This window comes from Chrysemys picta, chromosome 3 (genome assembly GCF_011386835.1).
Source record: "Chrysemys picta bellii isolate R12L10 chromosome 3, ASM1138683v2, whole genome shotgun sequence".
Classification (NCBI taxonomy): domain Eukaryota; kingdom Metazoa; phylum Chordata; order Testudines; family Emydidae; genus Chrysemys; species Chrysemys picta.
In genome coordinates, this window is record NC_088793.1 from 207,183,897 (window position 1) to 207,210,935 (window position 27,039).

At 45.0% G+C, this 27,039-nt stretch overlaps 1 protein-coding gene across 3 annotated transcripts in view; it reads left to right on the top strand.

Annotated features, from left to right (window-relative positions):
• Window positions 1-8,138: 8,138 nt before the first annotated feature.
• ANAPC1 (anaphase promoting complex subunit 1) overlaps window positions 8,139-27,039 on the top strand; it is a 75,539-nt gene continuing 56,638 nt past the window's right edge. The window contains exons 1-8 of one of the 3 annotated variants that reach the window (XM_065589896.1): window positions 8,139-8,288; window positions 11,588-11,824; window positions 14,969-15,130; window positions 15,323-15,374; window positions 16,686-16,789; window positions 18,006-18,088; window positions 22,579-22,652; window positions 25,971-26,149. In XM_065589896.1, the coding sequence (XP_065445968.1) occupies window positions 11,612-11,824; window positions 14,969-15,130; window positions 15,323-15,374; window positions 16,686-16,789; window positions 18,006-18,088; window positions 22,579-22,652; window positions 25,971-26,149 (867 nt within the window). In that variant the 5' untranslated portion in view covers window positions 8,139-8,288; window positions 11,588-11,611. The remainder of the gene's footprint in view (window positions 8,289-11,587; window positions 11,825-14,968; window positions 15,131-15,322; window positions 15,375-16,685; window positions 16,790-18,005; window positions 18,089-22,578; window positions 22,653-25,970; window positions 26,150-27,039) is intronic. The other 2 variants (XM_065589897.1, XM_065589898.1) reach the window with 2 other exon arrangements.

Below are 27,039 nucleotides of genomic sequence, written 5' to 3' on the forward strand. Positions count from 1 at the left end.
TCGGGAGAGACTTACTAGAGCTTCACAGCTTAATTCCATCAACGCTGAGCATGCGCCATGCAGGACTTTACCTGCGTTTGCAGTTCTAGGCTGCTCCAGGACAGGGTGGGGCATACGTGGAACTGACAGCAGGGAGACTCTTTCTCCTGTACTCTCAATGACCACTCCCCACCACGGGACTCAAGCAAAGTGGAGGAGGAAGCCATCTGACCTGACTGCAGAGAAGGAAAGATCAAGACCTGTGGTAGAGCGGGGTTGAGGGGTGGGGAGTAGGTTGGGTTGTGGAACCTGGATGGTGGGGGAAGACTGGGACCGGTTGGACAAAGGGACTGCGAGTCAGGGGGCAGAAGAAGTTGGGACTGATTTGGCAAGGTGACTGGGAGCCATACAGGCAAATGGGGAGGATTCGGAGCCAGTGTTTTGGGGGGAGAGACTGAGACTGGATGAAGGGTCAGGTGTAGGGGGACTAGGACTGGCTAGGAAGGAAGATTGGGACAAAGAGTTGGGGAGGGGCATTGAGAGTGGACAAGGAGCATGGGGAGGAAGACAGGGACTGGGGGGCAGAGGGGATGGGGAACATGGGTGTGCAGTGACAGGAGGCCATGGGAGGAGAAGCAGCGAAAGATCAGATGGGGAATTGTGAGGTGGGAACTGGGGCTGACTGGACAAAGAGACTGTCTCCCACTTTTGCGCCATCTACAAATTTTATTCGCACACTCCCACTTTTTGTGCCAAGTTCAACAGGACTCAGGATCCTCAGGGTCAGATTTTAAAAGGTATTGAGCAGCCTTAGGGTGCAGATAGGCACCTTGTGAGATTTTCAAAAGCGCCTAGGCACCACATTCCCATTGAAATCCATCAGAGCTAGGTGCCCAGGCGTTTTGGAAATCCCATTAGGTGCTTATTATTGTTAAGTGCTGAAGGCTGGAATGTCGCTGCCGTGGTAACGCAGTCCAGGGGCTGCTTTGAGTTTTTCCAGCTGCTCCGCGCTTGTGTCCCTGAGACGCCAATGTTGTTAACACAAGCATAGAATGCAGCTTGCTAATTCAACAGACCTCGATGTTATGCATAAAGAACGACCACCGGCACGGTTCGGTGACAAAGGCACTTGGCCAGGTTTATTGCCCTCAAGACAGTCCTAGCGATGTTAGGAGTTACAGGCCGAGTAACACATCAGTGTCCAGTGGCAAGGAGAGGCTCAGCCAGCAATGGAAATTTCTGCTGTCCCCTCGGGCACACAAAGGGTTATGATGAGGCACCCCAATATTTATAGACCGAGACAAACAACTTCCACACGTGTTTCAGGACACCTGCTTGTTACCTCCCTTTGTATTATGCTCGAGGTGTCCTGGGCAAAACATCCTCTTATCTAGTGTTAGCTCAGGATGTCCCTGGGCTAATCTTCTGGAGTTCTCACATATACCCAGTGTCTGCTGCTGCTTAGAAGTGCCTGTGTTTTAGCCACGCTAGCAATACCTTTGCCAAGGTCACGTGTCGGACAGTGAACTTATAAACATCTGCTTTTAGCCATGGACTGACTTTGGTTCTCAGTCTCTGGTTCAGGCCTCAGATCCTGCACCAGGCCCTGTGCTCCAGGCTCCCTCTCATACACTTATCTGATCTTTAGGCACCTAAATATTTTACTAATCTGGCCCTACATCATTGCTGAAAATGGGACTTAGGCTCCTAAGTGACTTGGATACTTTTGAAACTTTTACCCTGCTCTCGTGTGTGAGTGTTTGCCAGGTCAGGGTCACAGGCCCCAATCTTGCTCGCTTTACGCCCTGTGACAGACCCCCTGAAGACAGTAACATTTGTAAATGACGTACTGAGCATGGATGGGAAAAGTATCACTGCATCATTAAATGTGGACTTCCAGTTAGATGCAGGTGTGCGCACGCACAGGTCTGGAAGTGCAGACGTTAAAAATTGGTTTAGAAGCAACCCTTGGGCTTTGTCTGACTGCTGAAACGCACATGTGTTTCATAGCGCAGTTGGCATAGTGCTCACAAGAATCACTGCAAGGGGTGCAGTAAGAACATCGCAGACAATGCTTTCCTGCGTAACCAAAACGTAATGCAGTGTGGTTAGTTCCAGGTCAGTTTCCCTCCTCCCTTTGCACAGGTGCTGAGACGATGGATTTTAAGGGTTGCTAGTTTGGGGGAGACAGAGGAAAAAGCCTATATTTGGGGAAGGGATGGTGCTACACGTAGGTGTTTGTGACATTTAGTTAAATACAATTGCATGTCATTGTATCGTTCTCAAAGAGCTCGCTGGAACAATGACTAGTTTCATCAGAATAGTGGCTGATGTTAGCTGCCTGACATCTAGTGCTGGGAGTTGGAGATGCAATCGGGTTGTCACTATTCCGAGCCTTATTCTTCAGAAAGGTCACAGGAGACCTCTGTGCACAGTCAGACGAACTTTCAGTAAGCAATACAACCCCCCACCAAAAACAAGAGACTAGCCATCTCTAGTCCCAGGTAGTGGGCTGCATTCTCAACTGTGGAACTCGATGTAGCTCAGACGTCAATGGAATTTTGCTAATTTACAGCACCTGAGACTCTTGGCATGTGTTGTGCTTCCTCTACGGATGTTTTGAAAACACTACCTTTCTTCCCTGCCCAGCAGAGGAGTCTGATGGGTGGGCACATTGTTTGGGAAGCCTCCTGAAGCCCTGTGATATCTTGCCCCAGTGGTACTCCGAGGAGGTGGGAGTGGGGAAAAGTCCCACGAAGCCAGATAGTGGTGTGGGGGTTTGAAGGGCTTCAAGTCTAGTCAGATTTAAAAAAAAAAAAAAAAAAAAAAGTGGTAAGGGTAGTTTTGGTCCTAGACCTGCCTCTGAATTCCCGTGCCAATTTGCAAGCACACTTTCCTGTTTGGAAAATGTTTTTCCGTCCTGCATTGCAGGGTGAAAGACCCACACAATTGGGAGAACCTGACTGTGGCCCTGATCCAGCCCTGAGCTTCCCGTGAGTGGACTTCTGCACATGCATGGAGCCATGCTCAATTAACGGAGCTCTGTGCTGCCACTGGGCCTCCCCTCACAAAGCTTGTTGTAGTAGTGTGGAAATATACTCATGTTAGCCAAATAGGGCCCGTTTCCCCCCGGAGCTTACCTAATTACACCAAGGAGGCACGGAGAGACAAGAAGACGGGTACCAGGTCCTTTATTTGTCAGTCAGCTGAGAGGGTGCTCCTCGGCTCATGCCAGAAGAGACACACCTTACATGGGCAACATAGGCCCTTTTTATAACCAGTAACAAACAATTCAGTTCTCATCCTTTTTACGTCATTATGCTGACCGATAGATAATAGGTTACACAGAATACATATATTATTTTGGGGACGGGGGATACAAGAGACATCTGTTGCGGATACATTTATCATGTTGAAGGGAGAACAAGGTACATCCCTTGACCCTTCGCACTAAATACCTTGGGGATATATGGGAAAGCGGCTACAAACTAACTATTTCTCTCTGTTCCCTCCTTATCTCTATTATTTTTGCTAATATGAGTGAAACTACAGCCATCTGCCAAAAACGCTGACCAATACACTTCTGCTTCAGCCTACTTCAGAGCATGTAAGCAGTTAGCATAGAAGTAGGTGAGAGTTCCCAAGATGGAGTCACTGTGGTTCACAGATAGGCCCAGAGCAAAAGAGTTTCATCGACACTTTGGCTTTCCACTCTCCCGAGTTACCTGGTAGCTATGCCTAGTGGATCCCAACACTCAGGTGACTTAGTCCCATAGGGTCTGTCTACACTGCAATGTAAGCCCAGGGTTAGTAGGACTCTAGTTAGCAGACCTTGGGTTTGTTAACCTAGGACTTGAGCGTGTACACTCATTTGTAACCCCAGGTTAGGAATTGTTGAACCCTGGGTCCCAACCTGGGGCTTCTGCATCTGCACTGCATTATACAGGTCCGGGGCCAACCACCCATCTCCCAGAGTTCCTAGCGCCCCCACAAAATATGTCTGCTTTAGCCCTTTGTTCATGGGGCAGTGTGGGAAAACTAGACTGTCCACCACACTTGACTGTCCAGAGGACAAAGAAAGTCAGCCCGTGGGATTATGGGATATGTTGGCAGACACCCAGAGCAGAGTCCAGTGAGGCTGCGTCCACACTGCAAAGCAATAGGGCTGGAATCAGATTCCTGGCCTGACTCAGGCTTAGACCCTCCACCCTTGTGGGTCCTGGAACACTGGGTCCATGCGCTTTGTGTGTAGATGGAAGGGGAGTTCGTTCAAACCATGGGCTTACGTTGCAGTGTAGACATAAGAGTTCAGTAGTGCTGTTTGCAGTTCTGGGGCTTAGCTGACTGCACAGGGGAGACAACGAAACTGACTATACACAAAGTGCTGTCAAATGCCAAAAGTAAACCAATGGGAAAAGCAAAGAAAATCCATTTCTCTAGCTATAGTAATTTAGGGGTCAGTTTTAACAATGAGAGGTAAAAAAAATGTAGAAAGAAGTATGATTTTGTAAGTTAACTATGTCCTTTCAAATCCCATTGTTGTATGCAGTGTTGTAGCCATGTGAAGAGCTCTGTGTAAGCTCGGAAGCTTGTCTCTCTTGTTAGCAGAAGTTGGTCCAAATAAAGCTATTACGTCACCCACCTTGTCTCTCTCTTTGAAATCCCAGCAGACATTTCAGAGCCCCAACTGGCAGTGCCTCTTTGAGGTATAGTAAACATGTGTAGCTGAGTCCAGCTGGGCTCAGCACCTTACAAAGGGATCAGGTTACACTCATGACAAGGAAAGGCTTGAGTTTATTGTGTGGAAAGTACAGGATACGTAAGAACGGCCTTGTTTATATTGTATTTTGGGTTGGCTATTGCTTATTTGAGTTTAATTATAAAGCTGCCTGGCAGGAATATGGATGAAAACGTTGCTGGCTTGGTTGAAAGAGAACTAGGCAAACAAACTGGAAAACCTAGAGAAGGATTTTTGTTTAACCAGGATTTCTTATAAATTTTCTCTTCAGATGCTCTGCCTCCACTTCTGCCGCTAGGGAACAGCATTTGAGACACTCCTTGTAGTGGATATTTCTTGGCATATGAACTTATTGGCGACACATTGTATGATTGTCGTCATGTAGGGCACTATTACACGGTGAAGCAAACGAACAGTTCAGAATGCACAAACATGACTCTGTGGATCAGTCACTTGATGAAAACAACTTGTCTTGTTGAATGAAATCCTAAAAGGCATGACAGAGGAGTAGTTCAATATGCCTGTGGGTGAGGGATCGTGACTCAAGAGACTTTCAGTGATTTGAACATTAGAGAGGAACTGAGACTGGGGACACTAACTTAGCAGACGGGAATTGAGACTATAGGAAACAGAGGAGAAATCTTCACTATATGAAACCTTGGGGGAAATGAAAATGTATTTATCTAAAGGAGAGCTCTGAAACAACCTCTGGTCCCATCAAAGACCAGACACTGCACTAGACAGCCCCCTGTTATGATATGGTCTGACCATTTTTATCTGCTTAAAAAACAAAGCTCAAAGCAAGAAGCTTCAAAGATGAATGAAGTGCAGAGAGAGCTGGTGCCTTGCGGCAATGAACTGAAACAAAGGGATGCAGAAATGCCAAAGCAAAAGGAATAAAACCCTGGCCACAGGACCACATTCATCGGAGGCCTCCGGAGTTCAGACAACAGCACCTCAGCAGTGCTCCCAGGGCAGTGGCAATGGAAAGGCAGAGAACAGCAACTAAACCGTAAGAACAGGAGCTCTGTAGAAGGTAGGGAAGGAAACAAATGGAGAAGGATACTCAAAGCAGGTGAGACATTGAGCGAGGGATAGCTCCTATGGGGAGCTCCTTTAGCTGATAGCAGTCAGGAAGGAGTTGATTTGGAGGATCCACGGGCAGCAGACACAGTCCTGGGTGGCACACAGCGACCAGTGGGGCATAACTCTTATCCCGACCTGCTGCTGCTGCCCTTGTGGCAGTAATTTGGCTCCTCTTTGAGAAGTGCTAATGCACGTGAGGGGAAAAAGCTTCTCTGTGGTTCTTCAGAGCCTCCTGCTTTCAATTAAAAAAGAAGCGAGTGTCTCAGTATTACTGACCGCAAGGGTTAAAAAAATCATGAGATTTAAAAACAACAACAACAACAAAACTTTGGATTCCTTTTATTTGCCTCCTGCTGTCAACCATGAGGGCAAGAAACTTCTGTATTTATTTTCAAATGACAGATGAGTCTCTCTGTAATCACAGAACTCCAGGGGCTGGGGCTTTAAGAAAACCACAAAACATGACGAGACTCCCAATAAAATGGAGAGTTGGCAGCACTGGCGCTAGCTATTATGGCTCCAGAAAAAACCTGGAAAATGTGACCCAAGTGTAACGGATGCGAATTTGGAGAGAGCCTGAGAGGACAGCTCTCGGTGTGAACTGCCCTGTACATTGTAATGAAGTGAGGATACTCTAAATGTCAGCATAATGAATTATTTCACTGCCCATCAAAACACAGTAAGAAAGAGAGTAAGTGTCTGGACACTTACTGTGAGTGTCTGATCGTTTTGGGTAACCCTTTCACAACACCTGGTGGGTTAGAGCATGTGTGTGATAGATTTCATTTTTCTGAGGATGGGGAATCAGCTTTCAAAAACTGGGGAAACACTGGTTTAAAGACCAAGTGAAAGCTAGGGAAATCTTACTAAAGGAGTGCAAGCCCCATCTGTGAGAATCCTGCCAAGACAGTCTGGGGGCATGACTGTGGGGCACTGTGCCAAATTTTCTCTGCTCCAGAAGCCTGATCTGCAGTAAAGTAGATATGGCCAGTGGGGTTGTTGTTGTTGGTGGTGTTCCTTCTGCTTTGGGACATCTCCAGATACTGCTTCAGCAACTCCCACATAATCCCCGCATAGCTGCTGATGGAGGTGCAGGCTCAGGTTCCTTTGTGTCCTGGAGATCCCCACCTCCCATCCAGGTCTCCCATCCTTTACAGCATGCGTCACTTCTCCTAGCCCTATACCCCATCAGGGGCAGGCAAGCTCCAGCCCCCGCCAGCTCTCTGCTGCCATGGTGACCCCACCAGAATTCTAACCCCTGGCATCTACCAGGTCCCTGCTGCCATGGTGACAGCAGAATCCCCGCTCCCATGGCCATGGTGACACACCAGAATTCTAACCCCTGGCTTCTACCAGGTCCCTGCTGCCATGGTGACAGCAGAATCCCCGCTCCCATGGCCATGGTGACACACCAGAATTCTAACCCCTGGCTTCTACCAGGTCCCTGCTGCCATGGTGACAGCAGAATCCCCGCTCCCATGGCCATGGTGACACACCAGAATTCTAACCCCTGGCTTCTACCAGGTCCCTGCTGCCATGGTGACAGCAGAATCCTCGCTCCCATGGTGACACTACCAGGATTCTAACCCCTGGCGCCTACCAGGTCCCTGCTGCCATGGTGACAGCAGAATCCCCGCTCCCATGGCCATGGTGTCACACCAGAATTCTAACCCCTGGCTTCTACCAGGTCCCTGCTGCCATGGTGACAGCAGAATCCTCGCTCCCATGGTGACACTACCAGGATTCTAACCCCTGGCGCCTACCAGGTCCCTGCTGCCATGGTGACAGCAGAATCCCCGCTCCCATGGCCATGGTGTCACACCAGAATTCTAACCCCTGGCTTCTACCAGGTCCCTGCTGCCATGGTGACAGCAGAATCCCCGCTCCCATGGCCATGGTGACACACCAGAATTCTAACCCTTGGCTTCTACCAGGTCCCTGCTGCCATGGTGACAGCAGAATCCTCGCTCCCATGGTGACGCTACCAGGATTCTAACCCCTGGCGCCTACCAGGTCCCTGCTGCCATGGTGACAGCAGAATCCTTGCTCCCATGGTGACCCAACCAGAATTCTAACCTTCTGGCAGGTCCCTGCTGCCATGGTGACAGCAGAATCCCCGCTCCCATGGTGACCCCACCAGAATTCTAACCCTCTGCCAGGTCCCTGCTGCCATGGTGACAGCAGAATTCCCGCTGCCATGGTGACACCAAAGGATTCTACCCCCCGGCCCCCCTCCGGCCCCTTCCTTGCTGCCATGGTGACAGTAGCATCCCCGCTGCCATGGTAACAGCGCGAGCTCAGTTCTACCCCCGCCCCGCGCCGTGAAACAGGCAGTCCGTTCGAGCGCCGCGGGGGGTGATGGGAGTTCCAAAATGGCCGCGCCCGTGTGAGGAGTTGCTGGGAGTCGCGCTGCCGGAGACACCCGGGGAAGAGCCACAGGAGCCGGACTCGCCGCCGACCGACCGCCCTTTCCCGTGTCACGCAGGTTCGTGCCCCCCCCCCGCCCCGAGAGAGCCCGTGCCCGGCGTGTGCGTCTCCCCATCTCCCTCACATAGAGAGTACATCCCTCCCCACCCCCACACAGATACTACACCCCTCCAGTGCATCTGCCCCCCCATAGAGAGTACATCTCTCCAACCCCCTGTACAGCATCCATCTCCCACCCCCACACAGAGTACATCCCCTCCAGTGCATCTCCCCCATCAGTCCCGCACAGTACATCCCCTCCAGTGCATCTCCCCCATCAGTCCCGCACAGTACATCCCCTCCAGTGCATCTCCCCCATCAGTCCCGCACAGTACATCTCCTCCAGTGCATCTTCCCCATCAGTCCCGCACAGTACATCTCCTCCAGTGCATCTCCCCCATCAGTCCCGCACAGTACATCCCTTCCAGTGCATCTCCCCCATCAGTCCCGCACAGTACATCTCCTCCAGTGCATCTTCCCCATCAGTCCCGCACAGTACATCTCCTCCAGTGCATCTCCCCCATCAGTCCCGCACAGTACATCTCCTCCAGTGCATCTTCCCCATCAGTCCCGCACAGTACATCCCCTTCAGTGCATCTCCCCCATCAGTCCCGCACAGTACATCCCTTCCAGTGCATCTCCCCCATCAGTCCCGCACAGTACATCTCCTCCAGTGCATCTTCCCCATCAGTCCCGCACAGTACATCCCTTCCAGTGCATCTCCCCCATCAGTCCCGCACAGTACATCTCCTCCAGTGCATCTTCCCCATCAGTCCCGCACAGTACATCCCTTCCAGTGCATCTCCCCCATCAGTCCCGCACAGTACATCTCCTCCAGTGCATCTTCCCCATCAGTCCCGCACAGTACATCCCCTTCAGTGCATCTCCCCCATCAGTCCCGCACAGTACATCCCCTTCACTGCCTGCTTCCCCCTATAGACACAGACACATCAGAAGTCAGGAATTGACAATTGATAAGGGAAGTAAAGGGATACAAGGAGAACTCTACGGCCAGCCGTGTTAAGGACAATAAAAAAGGGTTTTTAAAATACATTAGCAACAAGCAGAATTCTGACAATGGTATTGGTTTATTATTGAATGAAAAATAACGTGAAAAAGGCAGAAGTGAGGGGAAAAAACAGATTCTATTTTTCACTGTTTTTATTCCACTAGTATCTTAGGATGATGTTACACAGAAGCTACTAAAATTAGGCATTTTGAAATCTGCAGGTCCAGATAAGTTGCATCCAATAATTTAAAAAGAGATGGCCGAGGAACTCGCTGAACCATTAATGTTGATTTTTCAATAAGTTTTGGAGCACTAGGGAATTTCCAGAGCTCTGAAAGAGACCTAATGCTGTGCCAGTTTTTAAAAAATGTAAACAGATTGAGCCACGTAATTATAGTCCTGTCAGCTTTACATCGGTCCTGGGCAAGGTAACGGAGCAGCTGATACGGGACTCGATTAATATAGGATTAAAGGAGGGTAATTAATGCACATCAATGCGGGATTTGGAAAGCAGATTCTGTCAACATCCAATCTTGACTTTAAAATGGTCATTGATGGAGAATCCACTACAGTCTATTGGTAAACTGTTCCAATGGTTAATTAGTCATAGTTAAGAATTTGTGCCTTATTTCCAGTTTGAATTTGTCTAGCTTCAACTTCCAGCCATTGGATCATGTTATTACTTTTTGTGCTGGACTGAAGAGCCCATTGTTAGACATTTGTTCTCCATGTAGATACTTATAGAGGTAATCAAGTTGCCTCTTAACAGTCGCTTTAAGTTAATTAGATAGAGCTCTTTGAGTCTAATCACTATAAGGCATGTTTACTAATCCTTTAATCATTCTTGTGGTTGTTCTCTGAACCCTGTCCAATTTATCTACACCCTCCTTGAACTGTGGCCACCAGAATGGGATACAGCAGTGATTCTCAACATATTTACTTTTGTGGGCTGTATATGCAGCTCTCTCTGTGTTATGTGGGCCGCATCCACACGATATATATACTACCTGTATGGTCCTTAAGATATCTCATGGGCTGCGCACTGTGCTGATTGGCCGCGGGTTGAGAACCACTGGGATACAGTATTCCAGTAGTGGTCACACCTGTTCCAAATTAAGAGGTGTAATAACCTCTCTGCTCCTACATGAGATTCCCCTGTTCATGCATCCAACTATTACATTAGGACTTTGGGCCATAGCATCATATAGAGAGCGTATGTTCAGCTGATTACCCTCCACAACACCTAAATCTTTTTCAGAGTCACTGCTCCCCGGGATAGAGTCCCCCATCCTGTAGGTAAGCCTTGTTCCTATGTGCTAGTTCTCAGTGAGAATTAGTCATCTAAGTCAAGTTTGAAATTATTATAACAAGTCACTTTGACTTGCGTGTGCGTGGGCCAAAGAGTGTTGTCACAATATCTGAAAAGCACTACATTCTCCAAAGCCTCATAACTAGTGCTGGTGTGAGAAATATAATGAAAAAAGATCTTTGGAAAAAAAGGTAGGCGCCAAAAATCCTCTCTTATAATGGAAATTACCTTCTAGCTTTAATTCTTGAGTCATTACTGTGACAGTCATTACTGAAGCTCAAAAAAAAATTAGGTCAATGAATGTTTCTATGTTAGAATGGTTTCTCTCCTCTAACTTTACCTACCTGACACCTTTTAAAATACCTACACTTAGCAAAACATAAGTTCATTGGGTAGGAATTTGCAGAAGCCTTCCGATACCGCAGTGATAGGGGTCTTAATACTTAGGGCTTGTCTTCACTTAAAATGCAGCAGCACTTTAGTGAAGACACTACCTATGCCTACCCCTCGGTGTAGCTACTCCACCTTCCCAAGAGGTGGTAGCTTTCTCCTGTTGACCTAGCACTGGCTACACCAGGGGGTAGGTCGGTTAACTGTTCCTCAGGGGTGTGGATTTGTCACATCCTGAGTGACGTAGTTCTACCGGCCTAATTTCCTAGTGTAGACCAGAAAGGTAGCTAGCACTAGAATTAAAATCAGCTGAAATAATCTTAATTGTTTTCCTTCTCTTGTCCTCACCCCTTAATATTAGTAGACTGAGTTTTGGCATTACAAAGAAGATGCAAGTTAAAATAGAAATAACTGAAAACATTACCTATTAGAATTACACACTACCTGCAATAAAAGACTTTGAACCATTATTTTTATTTATTTGTTTTTAATGAAAATGAAGTTTTAGTATATAGAAAAGTTTGATTGCAATATGTAATAAAGGTAAGTTGCATGCTTTACAGATTATAAATAACCATTGAGACAGCCCGGTGTTCTGTTTTTGCTTCAGAAATAATGTTGATATTTGGAACCCATGTCGAACAACTATGAAGAGAGGGTAACGATGATAGCAGCAGGGGATTTGCAGGAGTTTGTTCCTTTTGGCCGTGACCACTGCAAGCACCACCCTAATGCCCTGAACCTTCAACTTCGGCAGCTGCAGCCAGCCTCTGAGTTATGGTCCTCTGATGGAGCAGCTGGCTTGGTGGGATCCCTTCAGGAGGTTACAATCCATGAAAAACAGAAGGTAAAATTGTGTGTCCTGATTCAGCGTTTATTTTAATCATTAAATCAGACACTTGAATATTAGAAAAAGAGCTGCAGTGAAATATCTTCAGTAAACTATGTGCACAATATGTCCTGAAATGAGGCAATGCTAGACTTAGGCAATCCTCTGCAAGAGAAAAATGGAATAGTGGATTGTATTCTTCAAGCAGTTTCTGAATTAAAAAGAGAGAGAGAGAGAGCACACTTTAATGCTCTATTTCCCATCCTGTGGCTATAAAAAAGTATTGATATTTTGACTTGCTATTATACGCCCTACATCAGCAAAATGCTTAAATGCCTAACTATAAGCATGTGTGTAGTCCCATTGCAGTATTGCCAGCCTCAAGAGATCAAGAATCGTGAGTCAGACCCCCAAAATTATGGATTTGCCAAAAAAACAACAAACAAACAAAACCCCTCGCTGCCACATTGCCCATCCCCTACCCAGAAATTAATTCTGCTCCTCAACCTCCAAATCAATTCTGTCCCCCAGTCTCCCCCTCGGTTCAGTCCCTCCTTCAGCCCCCTAGGTTCACGTTTACTCCTTCCCAGGCTCCTCACCCCCCCTCACCCAGGCCTGGGAGGTGCTGCACTGGGGTCCCTGTTCAGCCTTCCAGGCTGGGGGGGAGCATCTTTAGGGGCTCTTCACCCCACCCTACCCCTATGCCAGGTGTTGCAGGGAGGAGCAGAGGAGCCTTCCTTGTTGCTCACAGGAGGCAGAGCTGCGTGAGCTGCTGGACTTTTTCTGCTCCCTCATGCCCTCCTGTGAAAATGGCTTCAGGTTGCTGGGGAGAGAGAACTCTTCAGTCAGCAGCTCTGGTGATTCTGCCGCAGGATGTGGGGAAGGCAGCCAATCATAGGGGTTCCCCCCTCCTCCCCCCAGGTAAGGCTCTAAGCCTCTAATTCACATGAGGACTGCAGCTTCTCACATCATTGCCAGACTGGTTCCAGCCCCAGCTCAAATCCTGTCACAGCGAAAAAAAAAACCCACCATGAGTTGGCCAAACTGCCATTGACTTCTATGAGCTAGCGTCCACAAACTAGCTTTTGCAATAACTACACCTGCACTGTGAGTGGAAATCTGTACACACAAAGAGAACCACTTTAGCTGTGGTAGTATAGGCCATCTCCTTGCTGAATATATGTTGAGATGGAGTAGCTTTTTAAAATTAGATTTTTGCAGTTTAAAGAAAGCAAAGTTTTTGCCAGTGAAAAGCGGGTCAGATATTGCCTGGGTGCTGAAGAAAAGCATTGTAATGATTTTTTTTTTAAACTCTTGGAGGTCTGTAATGAACCAGCCAAGACAAATTTCCAGAACAGATCCGGAAAGTATAGGAGAATGTGTAATTTCTATTCCGATGAATAGAGATGTACATGTATGTGTCTGTATACATCAGGGTAACAATATACCCCTGGTAGATTGACTACTTGGGTATAAGGTTGAAAGGGCTCTCAGTACTCTTTAACCTCAGAAACAGTGGCATAACTGTGTGTTGTTTTTCTTGTTGGGGGAAACACTGTGAGGTGGTTGTAAAACAATAACAGGCACAGAGCAATTGTGGGACTGGAACTTGTCATCAGTCTCTGCAGATAAGTCAAAGAGCAAATGAGCATGGAGTGATGGCTACCTTCTCATTCGTAGGTTGCTTTCTCCAGAACTGGATTGAGATGAGTTGAAAAGGGAAGTCTGCGCTACAGTTGCTGCATGTACTTGGGGAATAAACAGAAAATTGTAGCTTGTGGGACTTTCAGTCTGACACCTTTTAGATTATGTGGGAACAAACTTTCATAAAATCTAAGGCCAGCAGAAATGTTTCCTTGATTTTTTTTTTTCCAAATTTCAGTGGAAAAACAGTAGTTTTTAAATAAACAAACATCCTCTGTATTGTTTGCAAGCCAAACCTGAACACAAAACTGTTTTTTGTCCAACCTGAGAAATGCAAAAACTAAATAGTATAAATAGCGAAAAAACAAATAGACAGAATCATCCAAGTTTTTATAGTAGTGTTAAGTAAAGAAATTAAGTAACAATTTTAAAGTTATCACTTTGAATATCTAGGCCTAGACTTTTTATCTAACAACTGTGCATGTATGTATGGGTCCATGACCTATGTGCATACCTGTCTGAAAACTTGAAGCTTGGTTTATTTTTAAAATAAGTGAATCTAGGAACTGGAAGAGGCCCTCTAGCCTAGCCCCAAATGTTTGCTTTTTTCCTCCACTCACTTAAACTCCAATATTTTTGACTACCATAAGAAAAGATTCTTGGGAGCAAATAGAATGCAAAATTGGTTTCAGCTTCCTTATGCAGTAGAACTCCTATTTTATGAACTAATTGGGAATTGAGTTCCTAAAATTGAACATCTCAAAATTATCGTAGGTGCAGTATGGTGCATAAGTTGCAGTATGGTGCACTGCATTTCTTTCTTCTTGTCCTTCAAACCAATGCAAAGCAATTTCCAGAGCATCGAAGGCACCAGGATGTGAAGGGATGCCAACTTATTCTTCATCAACATCACTTTCATTATGTGATTTCTCCCCTACCCCCCATACACACACAAATCAGGAAAAATTGTTCGTGTGACAGGTTTGTGATATGATTGATGTTCTGCTGTGATCGGGATTCAGGCAAATGCACTGAGGACTGCAGACTTCCCTCCTGCTCACGTTTAAAAAAAAAAAAAAAAAAGGCCATACAAAGACAGCCCAAGCACACCGTGAACAAAGCAGGAAAATCGAGTGGGTTTCCTGACACAAGGCAGCAGAAGGTTCCTGAGGTGTCTTCCTGGTTGGATTTTCTGTTGGTGCGGAGCAAGGATAGTAGACACAGCACTTCCTGATAAGCAGAAGGTTGTCTGTGTTCTCTGTCTGGCACATTATATATGGTCTTGTATCCGATTGTGAGTTCAGATTTTTCTGTGCGTTTGGAATATTTTTTTTAAAACAGGGAAAACTAGAAGTTGAAACAAAAATCCAGTCTGCTCTGCAATGTCGCCCCAGCTCTTGATTTGATTAATTTATAAAACATAAAATTATGCCACCCTTTCAGATCACACTAGCTGTGAGTCTATCAGCCTACCATTGAGAGGAAGTTGTGACTTTTTTTAATCCTCTTGGTTTTCAGGAAAGTTGGCTTTTAAGGAGAGGTGTCAGTGATGTTGGGGAAGAAGTGGAATATGATGAAGAACTGTATGTGGCTGGCAATATGGTCATTTGGAGCAAAGGAAGTAAAAGCCAAGCATCTGCTGTTTATAAGGCTTTCACTGTTGACAGTCCTGTTCTGCAGGTATGAACTCTGAAATTATAGCAGTTGAATGGCTGCATATTAGCTAATCAATACTAGTTAACTGAAACGTGGCTTAAAATCTCTCTTGGAGCAGGGGGACGTTCCGTTACAAAATAAAATAAAATAAAAAGAATTTGGTATTAATACCAGCTTGTCTTTCATAAGTAACTGCATATTATTTGTGGTTTTTAGGCTTTATGGTGTGATTTCACTGTACCACAGGAAAAATCTGAAAAAGTCAACAGTAAGTTTCATTCATATTTTACTTTATTGCCAAACTACTATTTTATCTGAGTTTAATTTTCTTGACTTGGAAAGTGGTGTAGTAATTGATATGGGATATATGGGCCAAAGGTGTTAACGTAACCCAGTCACTGTCCAGCACTTAACAGTGGTAAATGAGGTCTGAGATTTGATATGGAGACTTTCGGCTGCTTGACACCATGGCAAACACACCTTTAAAAGCCTTTGATTAAAGATACAGAAAAGAGGGAAAAACAGTTAAAGCATTTGAAATGTAAAGCATTAACTAAGGCTTTCATTGTACCGACATCCCTTGTTCCCTTTGGCTGTAGACAGGTTTTAGAAGGAAAATCCCCCTTGTCTGACGGTCTCTTAGATGGTATCAGAGATGGTTATAACTGTCATCCCAATTAACGTTTGGGATTCAGCTGGAGCTGGTAGAGGTGACCATGTCATCTGGAAAAAGAGCAGGAGTACTTGTGGCACCTTAGAGACTAACAAATTTATTAGAGCATAAGCTTTTGTGGACTACAGGCCACTGTATGCTCTCTGTATGTGTGTATATATATATCAATATTTATTCCACTCTATATGCATCCGAAGAAGTGGGCTGTAGCCACCAAAGCTTATGCTCTAATAAATTTGTTAGTCTCTAAGGTGCCACAAGTACGCCTGTTCTTTTTGCGGATATAGACTAACACGGCTGCTACTCTGAAAAATGTCATCTGGGTCCTTCTTTCTCTGGCCCGTTCTGGTCAGGTGACCACTCAGGATCAGGATGATGAAGGCCTGGGGTCTCAGAAAATGGTAGGGGGTGACAGCTATGATGGTGTACCTCACTCCAGTAGCCTCTATCTGTTCTTTCTGTCTGTTCTTCTTTTTGTTTTTATTTTTGTTTTTTGTTTTTTTCATACTTTCCCCACAAAATTTCTTTCACTTAAGGACCCAAAAGGGAGGGATAGCTCAGTGGTTTGAGCATTGGCCTGCTAAACCCAGGGTTGTGAGATCAATCCTTGAGGGGGCCATTTAGGTATCAGGGGCAAAAATCTGTCTGGGGATTGGTCCTGCTTTGAGCAGGGGGTTGGACTAGATGACCTCCTGAGGTCCCTTCCAACCCTGATATTCTATGATATATTACATACTTTTTATAGTTACACTCACAATTTGGGTAAATTTGTAGGCCCAGTTGTCACAACAGAAACTAGCCAACCATTTTAGAATTGCACAGCTAATAACAAAAGTCCCTACTTTGTGTACAGAGAAACTTGATGGCAGAACTAAAAAATATTTTTGTGTTTTTACCCAATTTCAGATGGTGAAGCAGTAGTAGAAAAATGTATCTGCATATTGCAGAGCTCCTGCATAAATGTTCATAGCATAGAAGGAAAGGATTACATTGCTTCCTTACCTTTTCAGGTAAGTGTGTGTATGTGTATGTATATGTGTGTGTGTGTGTATATATATTAAACTCTCTCATTTATTTTAATGTGCATGTTATTGTTCCTCATTTGTCTTTTGGTGTGGATGGTGCTTGAAACATAGCTATAATCTAGTAATCCTTGGTGTGAATTTTTAATAATTGTACTAACAAGTGAGGGTGTGACAGAGCAGAAGTGGGTATGGCTTAGTGCAGGGATTGGCAACCTTTGGCACATTCCGAGCCGGTTTGTTTACCTGCCACGTCCGCAGGTTCGGCCCATTGCGGCTCCCACTGGCCGCGGTTCACCGCTCCAGGCCAATGGGGGCTGCGGGTCTGGAGTGATGAACCACGGCCAGTGGGAGCCGCTATCGGCCGAACCTGTAGACGCGGCAGGTAAACAAACCGGCTCGGCCCGCCAGGGTGCTTACCCTGGCGGGCTGCATGCCAAAGGTTGCCGATCCCTGGCTTAGTGGATCGGGTGTTGGACTGAGACTCGGAAGACTTTGTTCTATTCCGTGTTCTAACCTGAAAAATAAAGAAGAGCCAGAGATTCTGAAGCCCACTATGAACGTTGTTATTGCCAGTTTATTTTACATGGAAGATTCTTGGATACTACAATTCATAGATTCATAGATTCTAGGACTGGAAGGGACCTCAAGAGGTCGAGTCCAGTCCCCTGCCCTTGTGGCAGGACCAAATACTGTCTAGACCATTCCTGATAGACATTTATCTAACCTACTCTTAAATATCTCCAGAGATGGAGATTCCACAACCTCCCTAGGCAATTTATTCCAGTGTTTAACCACCCTGACAGTTAGGAACTTTTTCCTAATGTCCAACCTAAATGATGGGTCACAATACAAAACCTTTAGATAGATAGATGCCGAAATTTTCATATAAGTCAGAAAACATGGCTTCTTTTTGCATATTTCTCTTGAGAAGCTGCCAGTCTAACACTAATTTAATGACCTATTCTCTTGTTCTTGGTATGTTTTCACATTTGTATATTGGTTGTGTTCAGAAATAGGATGTGGTAAAGCACAGATACGTTGTCATCCTATTGTCAGCAGGTGTTTTGTGTTACATATATAACATTGCATTCTGCCCTAAACAATGGTGAAATGTTTTGGTTTTACCATAACTGGATGCTCAAGTGCAGGAGCATTTTAAATATGAGCCATTCAGTTTTTTAAATATTTCTGTCTTTTGTAGGTAGCAAATGTCTGGCCAACAAAATATGGCTTGTTGTTTGAACGCAGCAGCACTTCACATGAAGTCCCTCTGAGTCCACCCAGGTATGTAGTGAGAGTGGTTACTGAGTGTCTTTGTTGTGTTGTGGAATAAGTTGTCTAATCTAAAGCAGTGAGATGAAATTTTAACTGTCCTTTTAGTACAAGTGTCGTGCTCTACCAAAGTGATGATGAAACGCATCAGGACATTGGGACGTGTTATTTTCCCATTCCATGCACAAGAAAGACTTAGCATGTAAACATGGAAAGAGTAAAGACATTCTCGGTTACAATGCCCACATTGGTCTGAAGACTGCCATCAAGCTCCTTTGCACATGTCAAACACAGTGTTAGACTTTCGGCTTCCGGAGGCAGTGTCGGTCCTGCATGATTCTCTTACATGAGCTGGAGGCTCTGCTCTGCTCTTGATCCCCTGGTGCAAGACCCTCCTTGGTGACATGTCAGTGTGGGCTCTGTTGTGAAATTAAAGCCTGTGTTGTAATGCACATACTCACAAGGGAAGAGTTGAGGTGTCTTTGGCAATGGGAAGGTGTCTGTGGCCTGTGTGTGGAGAGAGAGCAGCTAGCGGGAACGTAGGGTTATTGTGGTTTTGTAAGTTAAGGTCGAGCACTTCTTGCCTCTTTATATTTAAATCTCCACTTTAATTGTGCATTAAAAATGTTAGTGTATAAAGTAGGTGTTAAAAATTGTAAATGGATTATTTCATCCACCTTGTGTCTGCAAAGAAAACTCCCACAGATAACTTGCTGCAAGGCTTGGTCTGGTGGCTACGGCTGCACTGCTATGTATCTGGCTACATGTTAAGGCTTGAGGGGCGGGGGAATAAAAATGTTGATAAAGCTGCAGTGTGTAGCGACGTGTATCCTACATGCCATGGGATGTGTCAGCACAGTCTTACATGTATCTATCTTGGATACATACATGTAAACTGGATACATCTCCCTGACAACTCTCCATTCCAAGGCCAGGTCTACACTAGCCCCCTAATTCGAACTAAGGTACGCAACTTAAGCTACGTGAATAACGTAGCTGAAGTTCGAAGTACCTTAGTTCGAATTTACCTCGGTCCACACGTGGCAGGCAAGCTCCCCCATCAAGTCCGCGGTACTCCTCTCATCTAGCTGGAGTACCGCAGTCAACGGCGAGCACTTACGGGTTCGACTTATCGCGTCCAGACAAGACGCGATAAGTCGAACCCAGAAGTTCGATCGCTCGCCACCGAACTACGGGTAAGTGTAGACCTACCCCAAGTTGTGCACCATTTCTGGACTCTCACCACTACTTAGGCCTCTGCACCCGATTTATTAGGACATTTGGCAGTACAGGAGGTGGGGTTTAAGCATCTGAAAGGGATCAGGGCTTTTGGGGAGTTGGTCAGAAGGGCTTGGAAGTTGGGTGGAATATCAAGAATTTGAAGGGAGAGGCTTGTAGAGGCTGGGGATGATGCTGAGGCCTGACAAAGGTCAGAGCCTCTTTTCGCATAGCTTCCGGAGGAGGCAGTGTAATATTCTACCAGACCTTATGACTACGGGGTTCTGTGATCTTTTGCCTGGGACTGGAGTCGCAGTAATGGTGGTGGGTTGGGAAATTCAGTCAGGGATAGACGAAGAAAGAGCGGCTGGCTCCTTCCCTAATTCCAAGACACTGGGGATCAGCTTGAGAACCCCTTCTCTGACCTCAGTGTGTGCTTTCCTTCATCAACACAGCCAGGGATGGATTAGGATTCTGCCCCTAATCAATAGGCGTAAAGCAGGGTGGATAATTATCAGAGTTTAAAAAAAAAATGGATTTTTAAATTTTAATTAAATACATTTTTCTTTTTAAAAATAAACCTATTTAAAATTAAGTTTTAAATTGACACCCTGTGTTAAGGCCTAAACTTACTACAGTCTATTAATGTCACTTACATTCAATTAAAAGTCCATATTCAAGTACTGTAGTGCATGTTTGCTGCTGAAGTTTAAAAGGAAGTCAAACCACTGAACTGGTGGAAGTCACTGGCTAAGAACCTAGAACCAGAGTTTGTTGAAGTGCTAAACCGCTTTTGACAGTAGTTGCCTCTGCAGAGAAAATATTTTCTTCATTTCCCTTTGTTCAACTAGTTCATTCAAAGTTGAGAAACCAATTAGGAGTTTAAAAAAAACTATGGAAGCTTGTTTTCCTTTTCCCATCTTTGAATAAAAATGAGAGAATGAGATCGCCCGGTTCTAAAATCTTGAAAAACATGGTGACCAGAACAATCAATTCAATTCACTAATTACAGGTAATACTACTTTTGTTTAAAGAACAAAATGCAAAACGTGTTTGGATGGTAAAAAAACAAGTTGGTATCCAGCACTTTTAGGATAGGTTTATTTAACAAAAATAATTGTAAAATGCAATTTTTGTGTCATTTTAATTGAATTAAAATTTCCCTCCAAATGCAGCTTAATTCAAATCATGAATAAAAAAAAATAATTTTCTTGTAAATAAGCGTGATGGGGGGGGGCACTCATCTCAAGTGCCTCCTAATGGCTAGGTGTGGTACTGCGATCTTTCCCACTCCTATATATCCCTTGTAGGTTGCTGATTTCTCTAGGCAGGTCTTCAATGGCTCAGCCCTCTAGTCAAGTCACACAGTCAAATGGATGAACCCCTTCTGGAGTAACAGAGGTCCAACAAGGACTCTTAGTGTGCCCTTGTTAGTCTTCAGCCTCGTCTCCGGGCCCTTTAAATCCTGCTCTTCACGTAGGCTTTCCGACAGAGCCGTGTCCTCTTCTCAGGGCTTAGGCCACTTTCCCAGTGGCCAGTGGGGTAACCTGGGCCTGCCCATTGCTTCAGGTCCAAACCCAGGGACCCTATAAACACCATACACATACTGCTGCCTTTAATTAGTTGCTGCTATTCCCTGGGCCTTCTCCCATGTAGCCCTCTTCTCTTCCCCCTTACCTCGGGGCAGAACTTCTCAGATCCTCTTCCTCCTCACTGGATGCCAGTGCCACCTACTTCTCTCTCCAGCTCCTCTGACCAGCAAGGAGCACCCTTCCTCGCTCCTCTGGTCCTAGCCAGGAACTGACCTGTTCAGGCCCAGCAGCTCCATTTATCTGATCCTTTTATTGAATTGTACCCACCTTCGCTGCTCCTTTTGTGGGGTGGAGTGGGGTGAGGAGTGGTAGTACCCCGGGGCCTCCAGCAGGGGGCCTTGCAGGGCCATGTGCACCCTGTCACAATAAGAAACATGTTGTTCACCATTTCCCAACATAATAAAAAAAGTAAAAATTAAGACTCTGAATAAATGTATGTTAAGCTGTATAATTGCTTAAATAAATGCGTATCTTCCTGCTTAGCAAAAAATACCAAACGTCTTGTAAAGGCTATAATTATAGTTGCCAATCAACATATTTTAGTGATTACCAGTCAATGAGAATTAACCTTTTCTTTAGGAAAAATAAGTTCAAATGCAAAGCAGGATTAAAATAAATTATTTAAATCCGTGTTTCCTGCACGCCAGTTTAAATCATGATTGACATTGTTGATTTAAGTTGGTACACGCTGGCATAAAGCCAGGATGCGGCGTTGGTTGGATTTAGGGAGTGGCTTGCGTAGCTGCCGTGGAGCTATGTGCATCCGTCCCAGGGTATGTGGTTCTTATTTTTAACCATGCTGAGATGCCATAGTGAGAAGTGTGCTCTAAATAGCTAGGGAGTGACCCATCATTTAGCAGTCTGCATTTCGAAAGTTTTAAATTAAGAACTTCCACTTTTTTCAGGCTTGTGAAAGTCGTGTGTTCTCCATAAGGACTACATGTCTAATCCAGTTTGAACATACAAAAAACTGAGCTGCTCTTTGGTTACTGGCTGTCAAAGTCCATACGAATAGAAAAACTGTTTCTCTAATCCTATTGATGTTTTTCAGAAAACTTCTCCGGTGGCATGTGCTAAGTGTAAGAGGAGTCTTTCAGGTGAAAAAGCTCAAAAATAGAGTTTAGAACTTCACTTTTGAGCATGCACACCAGCACTTGGAACCTAGTCCGACCTTACACTGTGGAGTAAAAAGGCAGTCGTACACAATGTTTCAGCTTTCAAATGAGATTTCAAACTGACATTCATGTTAGTGGTGGTCAGTTGAGAGCTCTTGGCTCTTCAGTCTGTGTTCTGCCACGTTTTTATCTGGTAACTCCATGTCTGTCTAAATTTCCCTTGCAATTTCAGTTGGATTCCTCATTTCCTATTTTGAACTGTTAAGCATTGCTCTGTGCTGTTAAATAGCTGCATTCTTTCAGTGGTGGGTGAAGTGTTCCAAGTTTATATAGTAATATCAGTGTAAGTTTTCTCAGCTGCGCCGAGATAAAGTGTACTAGAGAAACAAAGCTTGGGTTTTTTTTATTGATGTGTTAGAGGAACCATTCAAACTGTACTTAATGGAACATATATGTCACTTGTTTATTTTTGAGGAGTTGACTGTTAAAATGGCAGTGGGTGTTTGCGATCCATCTGTTAGATTTTACAGCTTGTTAACGCTTGATTTTTAAATATATTTTTCCATTTCCTTTCCAGAGAACCTTTGCCCACTATGTTCAGTATGCTACATCCTTTAGATGAGATAACACCTCTTGTCTGTAAGTCTGGAGGTAGGTTGTCGTTTTAATAAAAAAAAATGAAAATCCATAAATAGAAATGAGTCATTCAGCAGCAATATTATTGAATACAGCATTGAAAGTTTATCTTCTCCATCTTATAGTCTATATATTACAATCTAATGAATTTTCAAATATCTCTTAAGAATTTAGAAATGGATTATTTTAGCTGCTTATCTGTTAGGATTTCATGTATGCAGTGTTGTAGCCATATTAATTAAATTATTTTATATTAAGTTAATTAAATTAGGATTTCATGTCACTTTGGACTTGTCAATATGAATACTTAGTTCGTGGCAAGCTGTGGTGTAAATCTATAATGCACTCGTCTGCCCCATGCTAACTGTCTGCATGGACCCTGCTGCTGTGCAGTAAAAGATTCCATGTGTGCATTGGTGTAGATTTACAACCTGGCTTGCTGCACAGCGTGCATATGTGTAGATCAGCGGCTCTCACCCGTTCTAGATTACTGTACCCCTTTCAGGAGTCTGATCTGTCTTGCGTATCCCCAAGTTTCACCTCACTTAAAAACTACTTGCTTACAAAATCAGACATAAAAATACAAAAGTGTCATCGCACACTATAACTGAAAATTGCGTACTTTCTCATTTTTAGCATATAATTATAAAATAAATCAATTGGAATATAAATATGGTACTTAGATTTCAGTGTATAGTATATAAAGCAGTATAAATAAGTCGGTGTCTGTATGAAATTTTAGTTTTTACTGACTTTGCTAGTGCTTTTTATGTAGCCTGTTGTAAAACTATCTAGATAAGTTGATGTACCCCCCAGGGGTATGTGTACCCCTGGTTGAGAACCACTGGTGTAGACAAACCCTGTAACTGGTATTGTAGCTTTAGGATATTTAAGGTATCTAAAAAGACCTCTTTGAATGGCTGGCCACCGCGGAGGGATTCTACAAAGGAAAGAGAGAGTGGCTATCTTGCTTGGTTACATTTGAAACCTTGTTGTCATCGAGCTGTGGTGATTGACCCACATGTTACTGGGTCTGGAGTCATGATATTCTCATTGCAGCTGACTCCCCACACTAACTCCATCCTTCTTGAAATTATAGCAGAGTTTTGGCTATAGTTAAGATTGAGTGTTGCTTGCTGTTCAAAGGTTGATTATTCTAAGTGCTCTCAAATCCACATGTTTACTTGGATTGCCTTGAAATCTGCAAGTCCTCTTGGGGGTGTGGAGTGGGGTTAGTGGTCTAAATTTGGGGTGATTTGAGCACCCATGGGGCCATCTTAATGACTGGAGTTCCCTGGGCACAGTGCAAATTGGGGCCTCCACCATATTACGGTAGGAAATAAATAGGAATTCTTGCCTTAAAAAACACAACATAGTGGTAATAGGAAAAATTTTACAGGTATTTGGCTGCTTTAAAAACATCACTGTCTGGATTTGTGGGCAGCAAAGTCATGAATGACATCTGAAAATTCAGTTTCCTGAAACACGGGATTCAATATGTGTCAAAGACTAGATAATCTTATTTTTAAACACCTCACTGCTGGGGCTCCCTGTCTGCAGGGGCCCCTGGGCAGGTGCCCAGTTTGTCCGTGTCTTAGACGTCCCTGAGCAGCCGTGCACTGTGAGTTCGGGCCTACCCTGGGCAGCTTTCCAGGAATGTGTGTTGCGCATGTTCCTTGCTTTGCCTGCGTTCTGCAGAGGCTCCTTTTGGAAGTTTTGCCCTCCGACCAACATTTCTGGTTTAAATGTGATATTTTTAAAGTGCTCTAAAATCCACATGCAGACTTTGATTATACACTAGTGGTATTATTAAATTAATTAATTAAATAGTGGGAAGACCGAAGACTCTAGTAGGCGGTTAGGATGATGTATTCATCCTGAACAATGGAACTGAGGTTGATCAAAAGCAAGCAAATCATAGGGCTGCTTGGTCAAGGGGTGCCTCATGTGAGCTGCTCTTAACGTTTCCGGAGTCTCATCAGTTTTTTTGGTGCAGAGCTAGAGAATATAGGGCATTGTAGCAGTGAGGAGAAATATGGGCATGTGTGTGTTGGAGTGGAGTAGAAGGGGAATTAGGAGATGGAAGAGTGAATGAGTAAAGGAAGAGGGGTGTGGGGTTGCAGCGAGGGGAGGGGGGCATGGATTGTTGGTAGGGAGGGGAAAGGGGTTGTGGGGGGGGTCAGCCCAGGAGGGGGTTGTGAGAGTGGGGGATGTGGGAGGTTGGTGGTAGTGAGAATGGGGAGAAATGTGGGGCAGGAGATGCCTGTCATCGCAACATTCAACTCCCATTTGAAGTTGCAGCCCCAGCCTATTCCCTCTCCTCTATTCCAGGCTGGACAGTGAGGGAGTAGGAGGAGATGCCTCCCATTCACTTGGTAACAGCTAGGGGGCAGAGCGAGCTGTGCCCCACACAGAGGGAGGGGGGGCAGGGAAGGAATGGGCCAGTAGCAAAACCCCAGCACAGGGGAGGGCCATGGAGATATAGTGATGTGCTTTTCAGCTGAAGATCTCAAAGCACTCTACAAAGGAAGTCAGCATCATTATCCGTGTTTTACAGAAGGGGAAACTGAGGAAGAGAGAGGGGACATGTCCAAGGTCACATAGCTGGGAATAGATGGATAGATTCCAAGGCCAGAAGGGACCATTGTCATCATCTGGTCTGACCTGTTTAACACAGGCCAGCGAACTGCCTAGAGCAGAGCTTTTAGAACAACATCCAGTCTTGATTTTAAAATGGTCAGTGTTGGAGAATGCACCACTGCCCGCGGTAAAGTTCTTCCAATGGCTAATTGAACAGGAGTACTTGTGGCACCTAACAAATTTATTAGCCCACTTCTTCTTCCAGCTGTAGTCCACGAAAGCTTATGCTCTAATAAATTTGTTAGTCTCTAAGGTGCCACAAGTACTCCTGTTCTTTTTGCGGATACAGACTAACACGGCTGCTACTCTGAAACCTGTCAATGGCTAATTGTTACACTTACAAATGTATGCCTTATTTCCAATCTAAATTTGTCTAGCTTCAACTTCCAGCCTTTGGATTGTGTTAGATTATGTTCCCGGCTAGATAGAACCCAGGTCTCCTGAGTCCCAGGCTAGTGCCTTAGCTATTAGGTAATGCTGCCTCTTATTTAAACTGCTTTGAAATGCCTTGGATACAACAAACTGTGGCCTTTTCCCTCGGCTCTGAATGCTTAGCTGTATACTCTTAACTGCCAAACACTCCCAGCGAGGGAATCTATACGGGAAGAACCAAAGTTGTAACAGAAATGGGACATGAAATGGTAGCTTTGTGTAATTAATAACACTATTACAGAAACTGTCCTTCTGATTTAGATGGGGTTAACCTGAGCGCTACTTCTCTAGCAGGTGTGTTTGGCTCGGCTAGAGTACAGTATGTTGCTGATTACACACTGCGCATTGTGTTCCTCAATGAGGAGCCTTCCATTGTGATGACCTATGACACCGTTCAGAGTTTGCATGCTGTCTGGGCCCTTCGTAGAGTAAAACCAGAGGTAAGAAAACATTGCTGACTTAAAGATGGAAGGGGTGTGTGTGTGTGTGTGTGTGTGTTGTGTGTGAAAACTCATAATATTTACAATCCAGTCCATATAATGGATAACGTTAGATCAAAACAATGGAACTTCCAAGGAGCAGTTTCTCTTTCAGTTATCTCTCCATTCCAGATTTAAGGATGCCGGGTTTCCCAAACACTCGATGTTTAAATGCCTTAAGCAATGGTGGCTGTTTCTGGGGGTGAGTGGGGTGTCTGGGTGGGCATAGATATACCTGCCACACAAATGATGGGTGAGAAACGACGTTTGTCATCATGCCCCTTTGGCTGTAGTCCTGGCAATCTGCTGACGAAAGATCTGCCAAATCTCAAAGCAACAAACAACTGGCTGCCATTAAGAGCCAGGTGGAAAACTTGTGGGAAAGAGACAAACAGATGAAGGGAGTCAGGGAGTGCTGACCCCCACTCTTTCTTCCTTCCTTCACCCCCCACCTGCTTTCTCCAGGCCACGGGCAGGAGTTCCAGGGGGTTACCCCATGGCCCTTCTGTTCCTTCCAGTGTGGGTCTAGTGGCCCTGTTGCACTTTTCCTGCCTTCTTTTCTTCACTTTTTTGAAAAGTCAGCATAGGAAGAATCTACCTAGCCTTGCTGCTTGCTGTCTGCCTCCCCCTGCTCCATGCAGGAGTCCTAGAGGAAAAGCAGACGCTCTCCCCACTATTCTGTGGAGCTACTGCATGAGAGCTACCTCACTTAGGGCTTGACTGAAATGTCAGTGTCCCTGGAGAACAATAGTATCTTCAGAATCTGCTACAGCATTACTAACTAGACCCCAGGGTTGAGAAGTCTAGCAGCAAATGAGTCTGTGTGTGTGACCTCTAACTTGAGTTGTGCT